General features: G+C 44.1%; 1 protein-coding gene across 1 annotated transcript in view; it reads right to left on the reverse strand.

Annotated features, from left to right (window-relative positions):
* Nucleotides 1-1,606: 1,606 nt before the first annotated feature.
* The window catches only part of LOC310775839 (cell adhesion molecule CEACAM5-like), a gene marked incomplete at both ends in the record, with an annotated part of 24,453 nt that continues 2,738 nt past the window's right edge, over nucleotides 1,607-23,321 (reverse strand). Inside the window, 12 exons of the mRNA XM_083635966.1 lie at nucleotides 1,607-1,689; nucleotides 2,109-2,369; nucleotides 3,642-3,716; nucleotides 4,116-4,376; nucleotides 10,963-11,037; nucleotides 11,453-11,713; nucleotides 12,992-13,066; nucleotides 13,464-13,724; nucleotides 14,997-15,071; nucleotides 15,477-15,737; nucleotides 22,305-22,379; nucleotides 22,795-23,055. Coding sequence (XP_083492092.1) covers nucleotides 1,607-1,689; nucleotides 2,109-2,369; nucleotides 3,642-3,716; nucleotides 4,116-4,376; nucleotides 10,963-11,037; nucleotides 11,453-11,713; nucleotides 12,992-13,066; nucleotides 13,464-13,724; nucleotides 14,997-15,071; nucleotides 15,477-15,737; nucleotides 22,305-22,379; nucleotides 22,795-23,055 — 2,024 coding nt within the window. The remainder of the gene's footprint in view (nucleotides 1,690-2,108; nucleotides 2,370-3,641; nucleotides 3,717-4,115; nucleotides 4,377-10,962; nucleotides 11,038-11,452; nucleotides 11,714-12,991; nucleotides 13,067-13,463; nucleotides 13,725-14,996; nucleotides 15,072-15,476; nucleotides 15,738-22,304; nucleotides 22,380-22,794; nucleotides 23,056-23,321) is intronic.

The raw sequence follows: 23,321 nt of genomic DNA on the forward strand, positions 1-23,321 counted from the left end.
AGTGATAGAAGAAAACAAAAACATGAAAACTTAACCTCAAATTACTTTATTTCCAGAATAAATCATACCTCTACCTGCTAGAGCGATTAGATGGGTAGGAGAAGTTGTAGCTCCTAATGGGTTGCTGGCCTCACAGTAATATTCTCCACTGTGTTCAGATGTGATGTCAGTGATGGTGAAGGTCTGTCCTGATGCTTTTGGAGAGGCGTCACTCTTCTTGTACCAGGTGTAGGTAGCTGCTGGGTTGGCATCACTGCTGCAGGTCAGAGTCACTGAACTGCCCTCCAGTGTTTCACCAGAGGGACTCACCAACACTGAGGTGTTCCTGGGACCATCTGGAGAACATGGATTAACATGGATTATATGAAATAACAATGTGTTTTAACAATGACACATACTGTAATTAAACTATTAGTAGTAAAGATGTGGGAGGCAACAACTGAACATTTGGAAGTCAGCTTGTGACTGGAAGTCTGATGGTTTGAATCCCCAGAACAGATGGGAAGATCTTGTTGACAACAGTGAATTATGTCATGCTCTCCTCTCCCTCAACATCTGCTGTCACTGTACCCTTGAGCAAGGCACTTAATCTCCAAGTGTTGCAGTGGAGCTGCTCAGTGAACTACAGTCACACACTGTGGTTGCACTGGCAGCTCCCAGTTGTGAAAGTGAAGCAGAAAAAAGAAGATACATGCTCAGTGAAACCTTTCCCTGGTTAATAACAGCTAAAATAATTTGACAGATTAAAAACATATTTGTTTGTTTGTTTGTTTGGTGTTTGTTGCTTTTAGGTCGCTTTCACATATAAGCTGTTTAGTCCGCTTTAACCGCGCCAGAGTTTGTTTCCTCGGATAGTGCGCTTCGTTTGGGATGGTGTGAAAGCGCAAACGAACTCTGTGGTGGAACAAACAAACAAACAAACTCTGGTCCGTTTGAAAACGTGGGTCTCGGTTCGCTTCCAAGTGAACCCTGGCACGGTTCGTTTGTTGTGTGAAAGTAAACTGGACTAAACACAAGAGCACCAGTGCATCTGATGCACTCATGCAGTGCATCATGAGTAGAAGACGGTAGAAGGGAGCAAAACAAACACTGCGGCGTGCACACGTGTACAGTACCTGTGTGCCGCGTCGTGACGTATGTCATAACAACAACACATTGTTTCTCAACAGCTGGCTTGCCTATCTGCTTCAGTACGTAGGCTACTCTCATCTGCAGAATGAAATGTTCAACAGCTTGCTGCCTCATCTGCTGCTCATATTGGGCACATTCTTGTCAAATATTTATTTGATATTAACACCAAAGTAAAACCAGAAATATCGCAGGTGGTGTTGCTCCATGGTTTGTGTTTTGCGGATTCACTTGTGTTGTTCAGTCAGGCCTCAGCCAGAGAAGAAGCCTGCTGAAGAGGAGAGATTTCTCTTCTCTATTCTGTCCAATAGATGATTGACTGTTTCGACCACGTCACATTGTTTAGAAAGTTTGGTGCGCTTTTACAAATTGTTGTGTGAAAGTGAACCAAACAAAATTAAAATCACAACAATGTTACAACTTCACCCCCCTGAATCGCACCGAGTCCATCAGCTTATATGTGAAAGCGACCTTAGTTTCACTCACATGTCAGAGTCACTGAAGTGTCGTCCACTGCTTCACCAGAGGGACTCACCAACACTGAGGTGTTCCTGGAACCATCTGGAAGAAATATATTAACATAAATTAACTTTAAGACTAAGATGTGTTTTTATGTGTCTTCCATTTGTAGCATTTGTAGAGCAGCAGCAGGATGACAGCCAGCAGCACAACGGCCACAGCCACAGTCACACCCACGACCAACACCAGAAATCTGGGCTCACCTGGGCGAGAGAGATAGATGGAGAGTGGAGAGGAAGAGAGAGAGAGGGAGGGATAATGAGAGCAAGTCAGAAAGAGAGAGAGAGAGAGAGAGAGAGAGAGAGAGAGAGAGAGAGAGAGAGAGAGAGAGAGAGAGAGCAGATGAAGGGAACATAATATTATAAAAGACAAGCGGCCATGAAAGAGCGTCAAGCCGCTAGGACGAGGTGGTCTGTGTGTGCATGCGTGTGTGTGTTAGGTAGGTGAATGGACGACCTTACCTGCAACAACAGTCAGCTGTAAGGTGGAGTTATGGCGCCCTCTGCTGTTTTGGGCCTCACAGTAATATTCTCCACTGTGTTCAGATGTGATGTCAGTGATGGTGAAGGTCTGTCCTGATGCTTTTGGAGAGGTGTCATTCTTCTTGTACCAGGTGTAGGTAGCTGCTGGGTTGGCATCACTGCTGCAGCTCAGAGTCACTGAAGTGCCCTCCAATGTTTCACCAGAGGGATTCACCAACACTGAGGTGTTCCTGGGACCATCTGGAGAACATGGATTAACATGGATGATATAAAATAAGGATGTGTTTTAGCAATGACACATACTGTAATTAAACTATTACTAGTAAAGATGTGGGAGGCAACAACTGAACATTTGGAAGTCAGCTTGTGACTGGAAGTCTGATGGTTTGAATCCCCAGAACAGATGGGAAGATCTTGTTGACAACAGTGAATTATGTCATGCTCTCCTGTCCCTCAACATCTGCTGTCACTGTACCCTTGAGCAAGGCACTTCATCTCCAAGTGTTGCAGTGGAGCTGCTCAGTGAACTACAGTCACACACTGCGGTTGTACTGGCAGCTCCCAGTTGTGAAAGTGAAGCAGAAAAAAAGATACACTCTCAGTGAAACCTTTCTCTGGTTAATAACGACTAAAGCAATTTGACAGATTAAAAACATATTTGTTTGTTTGTTTGTTTGGTGTTTGTTGCTTTTAGGTCGCTTTCACATATAAGCTGTTTAGTCCGCTTTAACCGCGCCAGAGTTTGTTTCCTCGGATAGTGCGCTTCGTTTGGGATGGTGTGAAAGCGCAAACGAACTCTGTGGTGGAACAAACAAACGAACTCTGCTCCGTTTGAAAACGTGGGTCTCGGTTCACTTCCAAGTGAACCCTGGCACGGTTCGTTTGTTGTGTGAAAGCAACCCGGACTAAACACAAGAGCGCCAGTGCATCTGATGCACTCATGCAGTGCATCATGAGTAGAAGACGGTAGAAGGGAGCAAAACAAACACTGCGGCGTGCACACGTGTACAGTAGCTGCGCGCCGCGTCGTGACGTACGTCATAACAACAACACATCGTTTCTCAACAGCTGGCTTGCCTATCTCCTTCGGTACGTAGGCTACTCTCATCTGCAGAATGAAATGTTCAAGAGCTTGCTGCCTCATCTGCTGCTCATATTGGGCACATTCTTGTCAAATATTTATTTGATATTAACACCAAAGTAAAACCAGAAATATCGCAGGTGGTGTTGCTCCATGGTTTGTGTTTTGCGGATTCACTTGTGTTGTTCAGTCTGCCCTCAGATCAGGCAAGAAGCCTGCTGAAGAGGAGAGATTTCCCTTCTCTATTCTGTCCAATAGATGATTGACTGTTTCGACCATGTCACATTGTTTAGAAAGTTTGGTGCTTTTACAAATTTCTGTGTGAAAGTGAACCAGACCAAATGAAAATCACAACAATGTTACAACTTCACCCCCCCGAATCACACCGAGTCCATCAGCTTATATGTGAAAGAGACCTTAGTTTCACTCACATGTCAGAGTCACTGAAGTGTCGTCCACTGCTTCACCAGAGGGACTCACCAACACTGAGGTGTTCCTGGAACCATCTGGAAGAAATATATTAACATAAATTAACTTTAAGACTAAGCTGTGTTTTTATGTGTCTTCCATTTGTAGCATTTGTAGAGCAGCAGCAGAATGACAGCCAGCAGAACAACGGCCACAGCCACAGTCACACCCACGACCAACACCAGAAATCTGGGCTCACCTGGGCGAGAGAGATAGATGGAGAGTGGAGAGGAAGAGAGAGAGAGAGGGAAAATGAGAGAAAGTCAGAAAGAGAGAGAGAGAGAGAGAGAGAGAGAGAAAGAGAGAGATAGAGAGCAGATGAAGGGAACATAATATTATAAAAGACAAGCGGCCATGAAAGAGCTTCAAGCCTCTAGGACGAGGTGGTCTGTGTGTGCATGCGTGTGTGTGTTAGGTAGGTGAATGGACGACCTTACCTGCAACAACAGTCAGCTGTAAGGTGGAGTTATGGCGCCCTCCGCTGTTTTGGGCCTCACAGTAATATTCTCCACTGTGTTCAGATGTGATGTCAGTGATGGTGAAGGTCTGTCCTGATGCTTTTGGAGAGGCGTCATTCTTCTTGTACCAGGTGTAGGTAGCTGCTGGGTTGGCATCACTGCTGCAGCTCAGAGTCACTGAAGTGCCCTCCAATGTTTCACCAGAGGGACTCACCAACACTGAGGTGTTCCTGGGACCATCTGCAGAACATGGATTAACATGGATGATATAAAATAAGGATGTGTTTTAGCAATGACACATACTGTAATTAAACTATTAGTAGTAAAGATGTGGGAGGCAACAACTGAACATTTGGAAGTCAGCTTGTGACTGGAGGTCTGATGGTTTGAATCCCCAGAACAGATGGGAAGATCTTGTTGACAACAGTGAATTATGTCATGCTCTCCTGTCCCTCAACATCTGCTGTCATTGTGCCCTTGAGCAAGGCACTTCATCTCGAAGTGTTGCAGTGGAGCTGCTCAGTGAACTACAGTCACACACTGTGGTTGTACTGGCAGCTCCCAGTTGTGAACGTGAAGCAGAAAAAAAGATACATGCTCAGCGAAACCTTTCTCTTGTTACGTAATAACGGCAAAAATAATTTGACAGATTAAAAAAATATTAGTTTGTTTGTTTGTTTGGTGTTTGTTGCTTTTAGGTCGCTTTCACATACAAGCTGTTTGGTCTGCTTTAACCGCGCCAGAGTTCATTTCCTCGGATAGTGCGCTTCGTTTGGTGTGGTGTGAAAGCCACGGGCGCCGGAAGCAGGGGGACATGGGGACATTTTGTCCCCCTAAAAATTTGGTCCCTCTGAATAAAAATAATAATAATAATAATACAAAAAAATGTCCCCCTCAAAAATCTGAGGGGCCCCCTCAGTTACAATGGGCATGACACTTAGAGCCCACTTTACACTGTTTACACAGCCTGTGATGCTTGTTAAAGCCGTGATCGTTGTGGGATTATTACACCTGAGAGACAGACATACACTCTGTACTGCACTCACTAATGCACTTTAGGATGGCTTGAATGTGTTGTTAATGGCTGCTGCCAGAGCCATCTAGATAGAAGAGTCCCGACATCTCCATTCACTCCAATGGACCAGTTTTTTACTCTCAAGAGTTCCAGGAAGTAAGGTCCTGTATTAACACATTGACTGCCAGCCGTTTTTTTCTTGCTGTAGGTAGCTTCTGCCAAGCCGTTTTTTGAGGATTGTGGCTCATTTTACAAGCGCCGAGGATTATTTTCTGCTTGGAGTTTGTGAACATACAATATCTCAAAAGTACTAATAGAATGTGTACTTTCTCTGTCTAAAAGAGTTAGTTTGTAGAGTTAGTAGTTATGTAAGCATTAGCAGTTGAATACAGCATGGTTTTAGCATCAGAAAAAATATTCAGAGATAAACGGCTTTTTGTGAAATTCGATAGAGCTGTCACTTTAACCATTCATTTTTGGCTCTCTCTCTCTCTCTCTCTCCCTCCCCCTCTCGCTCTCTCTCTCTCTCTCTCTCTCTCCCTTCCCCTCGCTCTCCCTCCCTCTCTCTCTCTCTCTCTCTCTCTCTCCCTCCCTCTCGCTCTCCCTCCCTCTCTCTCTCTCTCCTTCCCTCTCGGGAGGGAGACGCACTAGGTTTAATCCTAGTGAGAGGGGGAGAGGGAGAGAGAGAGAGAGAGAGAGAGAGGGAGGGAGGGAGAGAGAGAGAGCGAGAGAGAGAGAGAGAGAGAGAGGGAGAGAGCGAGAGGCAGAGTTGCTTCAACTCCTCCCTCTTCTTGGCTGCAGCGGCCGTCACAGTCTCAGTGCTTTTGCTGCTGTCCTGTGCCTGTCTGCAGGCTGCTGTTTGAGGAAGTCGGCATGGACTCGCTCGCTTCTTGGGAGTTTTGGTTGAGAGAAGCTTTTGCGATTCTGGTCATATTTATGCTGCGTGTTTCAAAGTGTGTTCCACCTGTAATGTATTATGTAAATTTGCAATCCCGCATCGCCAGCAATCAGCGCGAAAACGAGAGCGTTTTCCCCCAACCATTTTCATGAGAATGTAATACTGTAAAATCGCCTCGCCATTTCCTTGAATGGCTTGCTCCCTTTTTCTTTGATTTCGCTCGTCTGGGGGAGCACTGTCAACACTTAGTGGGTCGGTAAAATAGATTATACACATTCAATACCTCCAATAATTGTATAGGAGACGTAAAAGGGATTGATCAACGCCCCACCGTCAAAAAAAAAAAAACGATTTTTTTTGACGTATCCATACGTCGCTGGCAGTCAACGGTTGGATTCTGCTTGACGTATCAGTACGTCGTTGGCAGTTAACGTGTTAAGCAGCACTGTCGAGTTGCAGCAAAATAGACAGTTTGTGTTGTACTCTGAAAGGGTTTTTCCCCCCTTGAACCAAATTGTACATTATCAGCTTTATTTTAACATGCAAAAGTAGCGCGAGACCCATTCCTGGCTGTTCATTGGCTAATGAGTCTCGCATTTTGGTCCTCCGCTGACGCCACTCTCTCTCTAGAGGACACTAGCTGCTGCTATAATGGTATAGTATACGGTTTTATTTTATTTTTGTGTTGAGATGACAAGTTTTGCACTGTGTTTCAAAGTGATAATAATAATAATAATAATAAAGGTAATAATAATAATAATAATAATAATAAATAATAATAATAATAATAATAATAATAATAATAATAATAATAATAATAATAATAAATATAGCCGCAAGCGGCGATGCGGGGTCCAAGCTTCCGGTGACTTGGGGGGTATATGTCAGATAGTGCACATTTATTCAGACTTGGTATATGCACAAGTAAACAAAGTTTGGTTGAGATCCGGTGACCTGACGGTTTCCAAGCAGTACTAGTAGTAGTAGTAGTAGCAGTAGTAGTAATAGTGTTGGTAGTAGTGGGAGTGGTAGCAGTAGTAGCAGCAGAAGTACTAAGAATAGTAAATGGTAAATGGTAAATGGACTGCATTTATATAGCGCTTTTATCCAAAGCGCTTTACAATGTGCCTACATTCACCCATTCACACACCGAAGGCGGCCAGCTGCCACGCAGGGTGCTGGCACAGCCATCGGGAGCAATTTGAGATTCAGTGTCTTGCCCAAGGACACTTCGACGTGCGGACTGGAGGAGCCGGGGAACGAACCACCAACCTTCTAATTAGTGGACAACCCACTCTACCTCCTGAGCCACAGCCGCCACTAGTAGCCAATAGTAGTAGTAGTAGTAGCAGCAGCAGCAGTAGTAGTGGTGGTTGGCTGTTATAGCGCCACCATCTGGTAGATTGGTGTAATTTTTTCCTCTGAGTAGTGGGTGATGTCTTGAAACTTGAAGTAGTACTTGGATAGAAAGCAGTTTTTGTGTACAATATCCCTTTAAGTATCTGGACAGAAAGTGGTATTTGGGTAGAACATACTGTCAATACGACAAGTACTTCTCTGGCTCTGCAGATACATATAATATGGTCTACAAAGTTAAATACAACAGTCTGGATAGCTCACTTGGTAAAGCACATGACTTATGCTAACTAAAGACCATTGCTGCTCAAAGTTCAAACCCCACGTGGGATGAAAAACTTTCAACTTCAGACAGGTAAGTCAGTAACAGTAATTAAAACCCCACATGCTGCCTCCTTATTTTGCGGTGTTTCATGAACTTTTTCAATATCTTGGAAATGTTAGCTGGAGATTGCGTGGCTGTGTTCAAGAACGTGTTTTGCAACAGGAGAGGTTAGTTCTTGTCTCATGATGGAGCTTTTGTGTTCTGAAATCAGAATTTTCAGTTGTCATTGTGTCTTTCCCACACACACATCAAACCATAGGGCGTAGTGGCGTCCACTACAGAAGGTTGATGGGGTTTATCCCTGAAATTGCTTTTGGTGACTATAGCCAGCACCCTGCATGGCAGCTTGTCATGCAGTCCATTTACCATTAAGGACATTTTTGTATTACACACATAATGCACCACTTTACATTAAAAGTATGCCCTGAATGGAGGTGTTTGAACTAATTGGTGTGGGTTGTGCTGTTACAATGAGCACATGAGTGACAAGGATAATTCAGATTGAATTCTCTTTTTGGACCTTTCACATGTGAAGACACAATAATGTATTGGAATGTTTTTCCTCTCTCATCTGAAAGAAGGCTCCCAGCAAACACAATTACATCATGATGATGTTCTGATATCATCTTTCAGTGACGTCCAGGACTAGGCCAAATCACAGCCGATTTGAGGATCATTTAGACATCTACACAGGAATGTCAAGATGACGTCGAAATATGACATTACCATGAATAGGCATATTCAGTTATTCTGCTATGTACACAGTGTGTATTCAGCAGCGTTATACATAATTATATCCAGATTAACCTTTATTCTACATTTTCAAAAAATAAAACAGTTACCTGGCCGTGGTTTGAACCCAGGACCTCCAGCTTTGGGGTCTGCTACTTTACCCCTACACCATCCTTCCACAGCAATGACGAGGCACGGATGTAACCTTATTATGGCATAAACTTGTTTTTATTCAAACGTGGGTGTCAAGTCTTTGTGGATCGGGCATTACTGTGTGACATCTAAACCAACTGTGTATTATGTTACAGCAGATGCAGAACCCCAAAACACATTAACCCCACCCAAAATGCTACATTCCAACTTCCAGTAGTAGTAGTAGTAGTAGTAGTAGTAGTAGTAATAGTAGCAGAAGTAGTAATAGTAGTAGTAGTAGTGTTGGTAGTAGTGGGAGTGGTAGCAGTAGTAGCAGCAGTAGTTGTAATTGACCGGTTAATGAGTTGTGGGCAATTTAGTGTTGGCGTGTGTTTCATTAAAAGTTTCGAGATTTATCATTTCAAAACGGTTTCACGTATCCAAAACCCTTTAATAACCTTAGGTCGGGGTAGTCCATAGATGACCCAGAAAAAGTTTTGTGTGATTTGGCCAAACGGTCTAGGAGGAGCTCGCAAAAGTAGGTTTTTGATCAAATTCAAAATGGCGGAAAATCTACCACACAGAAATGGGCGTGGCCTAGTGGGTTAGATACATGATGCTCCAGGGAAACCAGTAGATGTGGAATTTTGATTCTACAGCTCGCAGTTCAGAAGTTATGGACCGACAAACGTGAAATTGGCTGTTATAGCGCCACCGTCTGGTGGATTGGTGTAATTTTTTTACTCTGAGTAGTGGGTGATGTCGTGAACCTGTGTGGAAAGTTTGGGTGATGGGGGGTGTATGGTTTCTGAGATCCACACACTTTTAGGGTAGGAAAAGAACAAAAGCAAATACACAAAAGTTTAGACATTTATCATTTCAAAACGGTTTCACGTATCCAAAATCCTTTAATAACTTTAGGTCGGGGTAGTCCATAGAAGTCCCAGAAAAATCCCCTTGTGATTTGGCCAAACGGTCTAGGAGGAGTTCGCAAAAGTAGGTTTTTGATAAAATTCAAAATGGCGGAAAATCTAGGCACACGCAAATGGGCGGGGCCTATATGGATAGATGCGTATTGATCCAAGGAATCCCTGAGAAGTGAAATTTTGAGTATAGGAGACACGGTTCAGAAGATATGGACCATAACGCGAAATGGTCTGTTATAGCGCCACCATCTGGCCGATATGGGTAATTTTTTGTTTCTGAGTAGTGAGGCACATTTACAATCTATGTGCCCAGTCTGGCTACGCTGAGCCTTACAGTTTCTGCTGTACATACAGTTTTACCGGAGAAGAATAAAAAAAAAAAAAATCGGAACAGATACAATAGGGATCCACGCACTTCGTGCTTGGACCCCTAATAATAAGTTCAGTGTTTCTGCCTGTGTTGCTGTCTGTTGTAGTGTAATTGTAAAACGACCTAAAGGGAGAGCAGGTCAAAAAGTGAGTGAGAAAAGGAGAAAATACTGAATAATGACATCACTACAGTATAAGCCTAAGGTTAATTTAAAATTAGATATTCCTCTAAATATGGTTAAAAATCATCCAAACGTCCAAAAAAACATAAACTCAGACGTAAACGAAGACTCCCTTCCTGCTTTTGTCCCCCTGATTGCAAACTCGTTCCGGTGCCACTGGTGAAAGCGCAAACGAACTCTGTGGCGCAACAAACAAACAAACTCTGGTCCGCTTGAAAACGTGGGTCTCGGTTCGCTTCCAAGTGAACCCTGGCACGGTTCGTTTGTTGTGTGAAAGCAAACTGGACTAAACACAAGAGCGCCAGTGCATTTGATGCACTCATGCAGTGCATCATGAGTAGAAGACGGTAGAAGGGAACAAAACAAAAACTGTGGCGCGCACACGTGTACAGTACCTGCACACCGCGTCGTGACGTACGTCATAACAACAACACATCGTTTCTCAACAGCTGGCTTGCATCTCCTTCAGTACGTAGGCTACTCTCATCTGCAGAATGAAATGTTCAACAGCCTCATCTGCTGCTCATATGGGCACATTATTGCCAAATATTTATTTGATATCAACACCAAAGTAAAACCAGAAATCCCAATATCGCAGGTGGTGTTGCTCCATGGTTTGTGTTTTGCGGATTCACTTGTGTTGTTCAGTCAGCCCTCAGATCAGCCAAGAAGCCTGCTGAAGAGGAGAGATTTCCCTTCTCTATTCTGTCCAATAGACGAGTGACTGTTTCGACCACGTGACATTGTTCAGAAAGTTTGGTGCGCTTTTACAAATTGCTGTGTGAAAGTGAACCAGACCAAATGAAAATCACAACAATGTTACAACTTCACCCCCCAGAATCGCACCGAGTCCATCAGCTTATATGTGAAAGAGACCTTAGTTTCACTCACATGTCAGAGTCACTGAAGTGTCGTCCACTGCTTCACCAGAGGGACTCACCAACACTGAGGTGTTCCTGGAACCATCTGGAAGAAATATAGTAACATGAATTAACTTTAAGACTAAGCTGTGTTTTTATGTGTCTTCCATTTGTAGCATTTGTAGAGCAGCAGCAGGATGACAGCCAGCAGCACAACGGCCACAGCCACAGTCACACCCACGAACAACACCAGAAATCTGGGCTCACCTGGGCGAGAGAGGTAGAGGGAGAGTGGAGAGGAGGAGAGAGAGAGGGAGGGATAATGAGAGCAAGTCAGAGAGAGAGAGAGAGAGAGAAAGAGAGAGAGAGAGAGAGAGAGAGAGAGAGAGAGAGAGCGAGCGGATGAAGGGAACATAATATTATAAAAGACAAGCGGCCATGAAAGAGCTTCAAGCCTCTAGGACGAGGTGGTCTGTGCGTGCGTGTGTGTGTGTGTTAGGTAGGTGAATGGACGACCTTACCTGCCACAACAGTCAGCTGTAAGGTGGAGTTATGGCGCCCTCTGCTGTTTTGGGCTTCACAGTAATATTCTCCACTGTGTTCAGATGTGATGTCAGTGATGGTGAAGGTCTGTCCTGATGCTTTTGGAGAGGTGTCATTCTTCTTGTACCAGGTGTAGGTAGCTGCTGGGTTGGCATCACTGCTGCAGCTCAGAATCACTGAAGTGCCCTCCAGTGTTTCACCAGAGGGACTCACCAACACTGAGGTGTTCCTGGGACCATCTGGAGAACATGGATTAACATGGATGATATAAAATAAGCATGTGTTTTAGCAATGACACATACTGTAATTAAACTATTAGTAGTAAAGATGTGGGAGGCAACAACTGAACATTTGGAAGTCAGCTTGTGACTGGAAGTCTGATGGTTTGAATCCCCAGAACAGATGGGAAGATCTTGTTGACAACAGTGAATTATGTCATGCTCTCCTGTCCCTCAACATCTGCTGTCACTGTACCCTTGAGCAAGGCACTTCATCTCCAAGTGTTGCAGTGGAGCTGCTCAGTGAACTACAGTCACACACTGCGGTTGCACTGGCAGCTCCCAGTTGTGAAAGTGAAGCAGAAAAAAAAGATACATGCTCAGTGAAACCTTTCCCTGGTTAATAACAGCTAAAATAATTTGACAGATTAAAAACATATTTGTTTGTTTGTTTGTTTGGTGTTTGTTGCTTTTAGGTCGCTTTCACATATAAGCTGTTTAGTCCGCTTTAACCGCGCCAGAGTTTGTTTCCTCGGATAGTGCGCTTCGTTTGGGATGGTGTGAAAGCGCAAACGAACTCTGTGGTGGAACAAACAAACAAACAAACTCTGGTCCGTTTGAAAACGTGGGTCTCGGTTCGCTTCCAAGTGAACCCTGGCACGGTTCGTTTGTTGTGTGAAAGTAAACTGGACTAAACACAAGAGCACCAGTGCATCTGATGCACTCATGCAGTGCATCATGAGTAGAAGACGGTAGAAGGGAGCAAAACAAACACTGCGGCGTGCACACGTGTACAGTACCTGTGTGCCGCGTCGTGACGTATGTCATAACAACAACACATTGTTTCTCAACAGCTGGCTTGCCTATCTCCTTCAGTACGTAGGCTACTCTCATCTGCAGAATGAAATGTTCAACAGCTTGCTGCCTCATCTGCTGCTCATATTGGGCACATTCTTGTCAAATATTTATTTGATATTAACACCAAAGTAAAACCAGAAATATCGCAGGTGGTGTTGCTCCATGGTTTGTGTTTTGCGGATTCACTTGTGTTGTTCAGTCAGGCCTCAGCCAGAGAAGAAGCCTGCTGAAGAGGAGAGATTTCTCTTCTCTATTCTGTCCAATAGATGATTGACTGTTTCGACCACGTCACATTGTTTAGAAAGTTTGGTGCGCTTTTACAAATTGTTGTGTGAAAGTGAACCAAACAAAATTAAAATCACAACAATGTTACAACTTCACCCCCCTGAATCGCACCGAGTCCATCAGCTTATATGTGAAAGCGACCTTAGTTTCACTCACATGTCAGAGTCACTGAAGTGTCGTCCACTGCTTCACCAGAGGGACTCACCAACACTGAGGTGTTCCTGGAACCATCTGGAAGAAATATATTAACATAAATTAACTTTAAGACTAAGATGTGTTTTTATGTGTCTTCCATTTGTAGCATTTGTAGAGCAGCAGCAGGATGACAGCCAGCAGCACAACGGCCACAGCCACAGTCACACCCACGACCAACACCAGAAATCTGGGCTCACCTGGGCGAGAGAGATAGATGGAGAGTGGAGAGGAAGAGAGAGAGAGGGAGGGATAATGAGAGCAAGTCAGAAAGAGAGAGAGAGAGAGAGAGAGAGAGAGAGAGAGAGAGAGAGCAGATGAAGGGAACATAATATTATAAAAGACAAGCGGCCATGAAAGAGCGTCAAGCCGCTAGGACGAGGTGGTCTGTGTGTGCATGCGTGTGTGTGTTAGGTAGGTGAATGGACGACCTTACCTGCAACAACAGTCAGCTGTAAGGTGGAGTTATGGCGCCCTCTGCTGTTTTGGGCCTCACAGTAATATTCTCCACTGTGTTCAGATGTGATGTCAGTGATGGTGAAGGTCTGTCCTGATGCTTTTGGAGAGGTGTCATTCTTCTTGTACCAGGTGTAGGTAGCTGCTGGGTTGGCATCACTGCTGCAGCTCAGAGTCACTGAAGTGCCCTCCAATGTTTCACCAGAGGGATTCACCAACACTGAGGTGTTCCTGGGACCATCTGGAGAACATGGATTAACATGGATGATATAAAATAAGGATGTGTTTTAGCAATGACACATACTGTAATTAAACTATTACTAGTAAAGATGTGGGAGGCAACAACTGAACATTTGGAAGTCAGCTTGTGACTGGAAGTCTGATGGTTTGAATCCCCAGAACAGATGGGAAGATCTTGTTGACAACAGTGAATTATGTCATGCTCTCCTGTCCCTCAACATCTGCTGTCACTGTACCCTTGAGCAAGGCACTTCATCTCCAAGTGTTGCAGTGGAGCTGCTCAGTGAACTACAGTCACACACTGCGGTTGTACTGGCAGCTCCCAGTTGTGAAAGTGAAGCAGAAAAAAAGATACACTCTCAGTGAAACCTTTCTCTGGTTAATAACGACTAAAGCAATTTGACAGATTAAAAACATATTTGTTTGTTTGTTTGTTTGGTGTTTGTTGCTTTTAGGTCGCTTTCACATATAAGCTGTTTAGTCCGCTTTAACCGCGCCAGAGTTTGTTTCCTCGGATAGTGCGCTTCGTTTGGGATGGTGTGAAAGCGCAAACGAACTCTGTGGTGGAACAAACAAACGAACTCTGCTCCGTTTGAAAACGTGGGTCTCGGTTCACTTCCAAGTGAACCCTGGCACGGTTCGTTTGTTGTGTGAAAGCAACCCGGACTAAACACAAGAGCGCCAGTGCATCTGATGCACTCATGCAGTGCATCATGAGTAGAAGACGGTAGAAGGGAGCAAAACAAACACTGCGGCGTGCACACGTGTACAGTAGCTGCGCGCCGCGTCGTGACGTACGTCATAACAACAACACATCGTTTCTCAACAGCTGGCTTGCCTATCTCCTTCGGTACGTAGGCTACTCTCATCTGCAGAATGAAATGTTCAAGAGCTTGCTGCCTCATCTGCTGCTCATATTGGGCACATTCTTGTCAAATATTTATTTGATATTAACACCAAAGTAAAACCAGAAATATCGCAGGTGGTGTTGCTCCATGGTTTGTGTTTTGCGGATTCACTTGTGTTGTTCAGTCTGCCCTCAGATCAGGCAAGAAGCCTGCTGAAGAGGAGAGATTTCCCTTCTCTATTCTGTCCAATAGATGATTGACTGTTTCGACCATGTCACATTGTTTAGAAAGTTTGGTGCTTTTACAAATTTCTGTGTGAAAGTGAACCAGACCAAATGAAAATCACAACAATGTTACAACTTCACCCCCCCGAATCACACCGAGTCCATCAGCTTATATGTGAAAGAGACCTTAGTTTCACTCACATGTCAGAGTCACTGAAGTGTCGTCCACTGCTTCACCAGAGGGACTCACCAACACTGAGGTGTTCCTGGAACCATCTGGAAGAAATATATTAACATAAATTAACTTTAAGACTAAGCTGTGTTTTTATGTGTCTTCCATTTGTAGCATTTGTAGAGCAGCAGCAGAATGACAGCCAGCAGAACAACGGCCACAGCCACAGTCACACCCACGACCAACACCAGAAATCTGGGCTCACCTGGGCGAGAGAGATAGATGGAGAGTGGAGAGGAAGAGAGAGAGAGAGGGAAAATGAGAGAAAGTCAGAAAGAGAGAGAGAGAGAGAGAGAGAGAGAGAGAGAGAAAGAGAGAGATAGAGAGCAGATGAAGGGAACATAATATTATAAAAGACAAGCGGCCATGAAAGAGCTTCAAGCCTCTAGGACGAGGTGGTCTGTGTGTGCATGCGTGTGTGTGTTAGGTAGGTGAATGGACGACCTTACCTGCAACAACAGTCAGCTGTAAGGTGGAGTTATGGCGCCCTCCGCTGTTTTGGGCCTCACAGTAATATTCTCCACTGTGTTCAGATGTGATGTCAGTGATGGTGAAGGTCTGTCCTGATGCTTTTGGAGAGGCGTCATTCTTCTTGTACCAGGTGTAGGTAGCTGCTGGGTTGGCATCACTGCTGCAGCTCAGAGTCACTGAAGTGCCCTCCAATGTTTCACCAGAGGGACTCACCAACACTGAGGTGTTCCTGGGACCATCTGCAGAACATGGATTAACATGGATGATATAAAATAAGGATGTGTTTTAGCAATGACACATACTGTAATTAAACTATTAGTAGTAAAGATGTGGGAGGCAACAACTGAACATTTGGAAGTCAGCTTGTGACTGGAGGTCTGATGGTTTGAATCCCCAGAACAGATGGGAAGATCTTGTTGACAACAGTGAATTATGTCATGCTCTCCTGTCCCTCAACATCTGCTGTCATTGTGCCCTTGAGCAAGGCACTTCATCTCGAAGTGTTGCAGTGGAGCTGCTCAGTGAACTACAGTCACACACTGTGGTTGTACTGGCAGCTCCCAGTTGTGAACGTGAAGCAGAAAAAAAGATACATGCTCAGCGAAACCTTTCTCTTGTTACGTAATAACGGCAAAAATAATTTGACAGATTAAAAAAATATTAGTTTGTTTGTTTGTTTGGTGTTTGTTGCTTTTAGGTCGCTTTCACATACAAGCTGTTTGGTCTGCTTTAACCGCGCCAGAGTTCATTTCCTCGGATAGTGCGCTTCGTTTGGTGTGGTGTGAAAGCCACGGGCGCCGGAAGCAGGGGGACATGGGGACATTTTGTCCCCCTAAAAATTTGGTCCCTCTGAATAAAAATAATAATAATAATAATACAAAAAAATGTCCCCCTCAAAAATCTGAGGGGCCCCCTCAGTTACAATGGGCATGACACTTAGAGCCCACTTTACACTGTTTACACAGCCTGTGATGCTTGTTAAAGCCGTGATCGTTGTGGGATTATTACACCTGAGAGACAGACATACACTCTGTACTGCACTCACTAATGCACTTTAGGATGGCTTGAATGTGTTGTTAATGGCTGCTGCCAGAGCCATCTAGATAGAAGAGTCCCGACATCTCCATTCACTCCAATGGACCAGTTTTTTACTCTCAAGAGTTCCAGGAAGTAAGGTCCTGTATTAACACATTGACTGCCAGCCGTTTTTTTCTTGCTGTAGGTAGCTTCTGCCAAGCCGTTTTTTGAGGATTGTGGCTCATTTTACAAGCGCCGAGGATTATTTTCTGCTTGGAGTTTGTGAACATACAATATCTCAAAAGTACTAATAGAATGTGTACTTTCTCTGTCTAAAAGAGTTAGTTTGTAGAGTTAGTAGTTATGTAAGCATTAGCAGTTGAATACAGCATGGTTTTAGCATCAGAAAAAATATTCAGAGATAAACGGCTTTTTGTGAAATTCGATAGAGCTGTCACTTTAACCATTCATTTTTGGCTCTCTCTCTCTCTCTCTCTCCCTCCCCCTCTCGCTCTCTCTCTCTCTCTCTCTCTCTCCCTTCCCCTCGCTCTCCCTCCCTCTCTCTCTCTCTCTCTCTCTCTCTCCCTCCCTCTCGCTCTCCCTCCCTCTCTCTCTCTCTCCTTCCCTCTCGGGAGGGAGACGCACTAGGTTTAATCCTAGTGAGAGGGGGAGAGGGAGAGAGAGAGAGAGAGAGAGAGAGGGAGGGAGGGAGAGAGAGCGAGAGAGAGAGAGAGAGAGAGAGGGAGAGAGCGAGAGGCAGAGTTGCTTCAACTCCTCCCTCTTCTTGGCTGCAGCGGCCGTCACAGTCTCAGTGCTTTTGCTGCTGTCCTGTGCCTGTCTGCAGGCTGCTGTTTGAGGAAGTCGGCATGGACTCGCTCGCTTCTTGGGAGTTTTGGTTGAGAGAAGCTTTTGCGATTCTGGTCATATTTATGCTGCGTGTTTCAAAGTGTGTTCCACCTGTAATGTATTATGTAAATTTGCAATCCCGCATCGCCAGCAATCAGCGCGAAAACGAGAGCGTTTTCCCCCAACCATTTTCATGAGAATGTAATACTGTAAAATCGCCTCGCCATTTCCTTGAATGGCTTGCTCCCTTTTTCTTTGATTTCGCTCGTCTGGGGGAGCACTGTCAACACTTAGTGGGTCGGTAAAATAGATTATACACATTCAATACCTCCAATAATTGTATAGGAGACGTAAAAGGGATTGATCAACGCCCCACCGTCAAAAAAAAAAAAACGATTTTTTTTTACGTATCCATACGTCGCTGGCAGTCAACGGTTGGATTCTGCTTGACGTATCAGTACGTCGTTGGCAGTTAACGTGTTAAGCAGCACTGTCGAGTTGCAGCAAAATAGACAGTTTGTGTTGTACTCTGAAAGGGTTTTTCCCCCCTTGAACCAAATTGTACATTATCAGCTTTATTTTAACATGCAAAAGTAGCGCGAGACCCATTCCTGGCTGTTCATTGGCTAATGAGTCTCGCATTTTGGTCCTCCGCTGACGCCACTCTCTCTCTAGAGGACACTAGCTGCTGCTATAATGGTATAGTATACGGTTTTATTTTATTTTTGTGTTGAGATGACAAGTTTTGCACTGTGTTTCAAAGTGATAATAATAATAATAATAATAATAAAGGTAATAATAATAATAATAATAATAATAAATAATAATAATAATAATAATAATAATAATAATAATAAATATAGCCGCAAGCGGCGATGCGGGGTCCAAGCTTCCGGTGACTTGGGGGGTATATGTCAGATAGTGCACATTTATTCAGACTTGGTATATGCACAAGTAAACAAAGTTTGGTTGAGATCCGGTGACCTGACGGTTTCCAAGCAGTACTAGTAGTAGTAGTAGTAGCAGTAGTAGTAATAGTGTTGGTAGTAGTGGGAGTGGTAGCAGTAGTAGCAGCAGAAGTACTAAGAATAGTAAATGGTAAATGGTAAATGGACTGCATTTATATAGCGCTTTTATCCAAAGCGCTTTACAATGTGCCTACATTCACCCATTCACACACCGAAGGCGGCCAGCTGCCACGCAGGGTGCTGGCACAGCCATCGGGAGCAATTTGAGATTCAGTGTCTTGCCCAAGGACACTTCGACGTGCGGACTGGAGGAGCCGGGGAACGAACCACCAACCTTCTAATTAGTGGACAACCCACTCTACCTCCTGAGCCACAGCCGCCACTAGTAGCCAATAGTAGTAGTAGTAGTAGCAGCAGCAGCAGTAGTAGTGGTGGTTGGCTGTTATAGCGCCACCATCTGGTAGATTGGTGTAATTTTTTCCTCTGAGTAGTGGGTGATGTCTTGAAACTTGAAGTAGTACTTGGATAGAAAGCAGTTTTTGTGTACAATATCCCTTTAAGTATCTGGACAGAAAGTGGTATTTGGGTAGAACATACTGTCAATACGACAAGTACTTCTCTGGCTCTGCAGATACATATAATATGGTCTACAAAGTTAAATACAACAGTCTGGATAGCTCACTTGGTAAAGCACATGACTTATGCTAACTAAAGACCATTGCTGCTCAAAGTTCAAACCCCACGTGGGATGAAAAACTTTCAACTTCAGACAGGTAAGTCAGTAACAGTAATTAAAACCCCACATGCTGCCTCCTTATTTTGCGGTGTTTCATGAACTTTTTCAATATCTTGGAAATGTTAGCTGGAGATTGCGTGGCTGTGTTCAAGAACGTGTTTTGCAACAGGAGAGGTTAGTTCTTGTCTCATGATGGAGCTTTTGTGTTCTGAAATCAGAATTTTCAGTTGTCATTGTGTCTTTCCCACACACACATCAAACCATAGGGCGTAGTGGCGTCCACTACAGAAGGTTGATGGGGTTTATCCCTGAAATTGCTTTTGGTGACTATAGCCAGCACCCTGCATGGCAGCTTGTCATGCAGTCCATTTACCATTAAGGACATTTTTGTATTACACACATAATGCACCACTTTACATTAAAAGTATGCCCTGAATGGAGGTGTTTGAACTAATTGGTGTGGGTTGTGCTGTTACAATGAGCACATGAGTGACAAGGATAATTCAGATTGAATTCTCTTTTTGGACCTTTCACATGTGAAGACACAATAATGTATTGGAATGTTTTTCCTCTCTCATCTGAAAGAAGGCTCCCAGCAAACACAATTACATCATGATGATGTTCTGATATCATCTTTCAGTGACGTCCAGGACTAGGCCAAATCACAGCCGATTTGAGGATCATTTAGACATCTACACAGGAATGTCAAGATGACGTCGAAATATGACATTACCATGAATAGGCATATTCAGTTATTCTGCTATGTACACAGTGTGTATTCAGCAGCGTTATACATAATTATATCCAGATTAACCTTTATTCTACATTTTCAAAAAATAAAACAGTTACCTGGCCGTGGTTTGAACCCAGGACCTCCAGCTTTGGGGTCTGCTACTTTACCCCTACACCATCCTTCCACAGCAATGACGAGGCACGGATGTAACCTTATTATGGCATAAACTTGTTTTTATTCAAACGTGGGTGTCAAGTCTTTGTGGATCGGGCATTACTGTGTGACATCTAAACCAACTGTGTATTATGTTACAGCAGATGCAGAACCCCAAAACACATTAACCCCACCCAAAATGCTACATTCCAACTTCCAGTAGTAGTAGTAGTAGTAGTAGTAGTAGTAGTAATAGTAGCAGAAGTAGTAATAGTAGTAGTAGTAGTGTTGGTAGTAGTGGGAGTGGTAGCAGTAGTAGCAGCAGTAGTTGTAATTGACCGGTTAATGAGTTGTGGGCAATTTAGTGTTGGCGTGTGTTTCATTAAAAGTTTCGAGATTTATCATTTCAAAACGGTTTCACGTATTCAAAACCCTTTAATAACCTTAGGTCGGGGTAGTCCATAGATGACCCAGAAAAAGTTTTGTGTGATTTGGCCAAACGGTCTAGGAGGAGCTCGCAAAAGTAGGTTTTTGATCAAATTCAAAATGGCGGAAAATCTACCACACAGAAATGGGCGTGGCCTAGTGGGTTAGATACATGATGCTCCAGGGAAACCAGTAGATGTGGAATTTTGATTCTACAGCTCGCAGTTCAGAAGTTATGGACCGACAAACGTGAAATTGGCTGTTATAGCGCCACCGTCTGGTGGATTGGTGTAATTTTTTTACTCTGAGTAGTGGGTGATGTCGTGAACCTGTGTGGAAAGTTTGGGTGATGGGGGGTGTATGGTTTCTGAGATCCACACACTTTTAGGGTAGGAAAAGAACAAAAGCAAATACACAAAAGTTTAGACATTTATCATTTCAAAACGGTTTCACGTATCCAAAATCCTTTAATAACTTTAGGTCGGGGTAGTCCATAGAAGTCCCAGAAAAATCCCCTTGTGATTTGGCCAAACGGTCTAGGAGGAGTTCGCAAAAGTAGGTTTTTGATAAAATTCAAAATGGCGGAAAATCTAGGCACACGCAAATGGGCGGGGCCTATATGGATAGATGCGTATTGATCCAAGGAATCCCTGAGAAGTGAAATTTTGAGTATAGGAGACACGGTTCAGAAGATATGGACCATAACGCGAAATGGTCTGTTATAGCGCCACCATCTGGCCGATATGGGTAATTTTTTGTTTCTGAGTAGTGAGGCACATTTACAATCTATGTGCCCAGTCTGGCTACGCTGAGCCTTACAGTTTCTGCTGTACATACAGTTTTACCGGAGAAGAATAAAAAAAAAAAAAATCGGAACAGATACAATAGGGATCCACGCACTTCGTGCTTGGACCCCTAATAATAAGTTCAGTGTTTCTGCCTGTGTTGCTGTCTGTTGTAGTGTAATTGTAAAACGACCTAAAGGGAGAGCAGGTCAAAAAGTGAGTGAGAAAAGGAGAAAATACTGAATAATGACATCACTACAGTATAAGCCTAAGGTCAATTTAAAATTAGATATTCCTCTAAATATGGTTAAAAATCATCCAAACGTCCAAAAAAACATAAACTCAGACGTAAACGAAGACTCCCTTCCTGCTTTTGTCCCCCTGATTGCAAACTCGTTCCGGTGCCACTGGTGAAAGCGCAAACGAACTCTGTGGCGCAACAAACAAACAAACTCTGGTCCGCTTGAAAACGTGGGTCTCGGTTCGCTTCCAAGTGAACCCTGGCACGGTTCGTTTGTTGTGTGAAAGCAAACTGGACTAAACACAAGAGCGCCAGTGCATTTGATGCACTCATGCAGTGCATCATGAGTAGAAGACGGTAGAAGGGAACAAAACAAAAACTGTGGCGCGCACACGTGTACAGTACCTGCACACCGCGTCGTGACGTACGTCATAACAACAACACATCGTTTCTCAACAGCTGGCTTGCATCTCCTTCAGTACGTAGGCTACTCTCATCTGCAGAATGAAATGTTCAACAGCCTCATCTGCTGCTCATATGGGCACATTATTGCCAAATATTTATTTGATATCAACACCAAAGTAAAACCAGAAATCCCAATATCGCAGGTGGTGTTGCTCCATGGTTTGTGTTTTGCGGATTCACTTGTGTTGTTCAGTCAGCCCTCAGATCAGCCAAGAAGCCTGCTGAAGAGGAGAGATTTCCCTTCTCTATTCTGTCCAATAGACGAGTGACTGTTTCGACCACGTGACATTGTTCAGAAAGTTTGGTGCGCTTTTACAAATTGCTGTGTGAAAGTGAACCAGACCAAATGAAAATCACAACAATGTTACAACTTCACCCCCCAGAATCGCACCGAGTCCATCAGCTTATATGTGAAAGAGACCTTAGTTTCACTCACATGTCAGAGTCACTGAAGTGTCGTCCACTGCTTCACCAGAGGGACTCACCAACACTGAGGTGTTCCTGGAACCATCTGGAAGAAATATAGTAACATGAATTAACTTTAAGACTAAGCTGTGTTTTTATGTGTCTTCCATTTGTAGCATTTGTAGAGCAGCAGCAGGATGACAGCCAGCAGCACAACGGCCACAGCCACAGTCACACCCACGAACAACACCAGAAATCTGGGCTCACCTGGGCGAGAGAGGTAGAGGGAGAGTGGAGAGGAGGAGAGAGAGAGGGAGGGATAATGAGAGCAAGTCAGAGAGAGAGAGAGAGAGAGAAAGAGAGAGAGAGAGAGAGAGAGAGAGAGAGAGAGAGAGCGAGCGGATGAAGGGAACATAATATTATAAAAGACAAGCGGCCATGAAAGAGCTTCAAGCCTCTAGGACGAGGTGGTCTGTGCGTGCGTGTGTGTGTGTGTTAGGTAGGTGAATGGACGACCTTACCTGCCACAACAGTCAGCTGTAAGGTGGAGTTATGGCGCCCTCTGCTGTTTTGGGCTTCACAGTAATATTCTCCACTGTGTTCAGATGTGATGTCAGTGATGGTGAAGGTCTGTCCTGATGCTTTTGGAGAGGTGTCATTCTTCTTGTACCAGGTGTAGGTAGCTGCTGGGTTGGCATCACTGCTGCAGCTCAGAATCACTGAAGTGCCCTCCAGTGTTTCACCAGAGGGACTCACCAACACTGAGGTGTTCCTGGGACCATCTGGAGAACATGGATTAACATGGATGATATAAAATAAGCATGTGTTTTAGCAATGACACATACTGTAATTAAACTATTAGTAGTAAAGATGTGGGAGGCAACAACTGAACATTTGGAAGTCAGCTTGTGACTGGAAGTCTGATGGTTTGAATCCCCAGAACAGATGGGAAGATCTTGTTGACAACAGTGAATTATGTCATGCTCTCCTGTCCCTCAACATCTGCTGTCACTGTACCCTTGAGCAAGGCACTTCATCTCCAAGTGTT

Source organism: Poromitra crassiceps (genome assembly GCF_964638095.1).
Source record: "Poromitra crassiceps genome assembly, chromosome: 4".
In the NCBI taxonomy this organism is placed as follows: Eukaryota; Metazoa; Chordata; class Actinopteri; order Beryciformes; family Melamphaidae; genus Poromitra; species Poromitra crassiceps.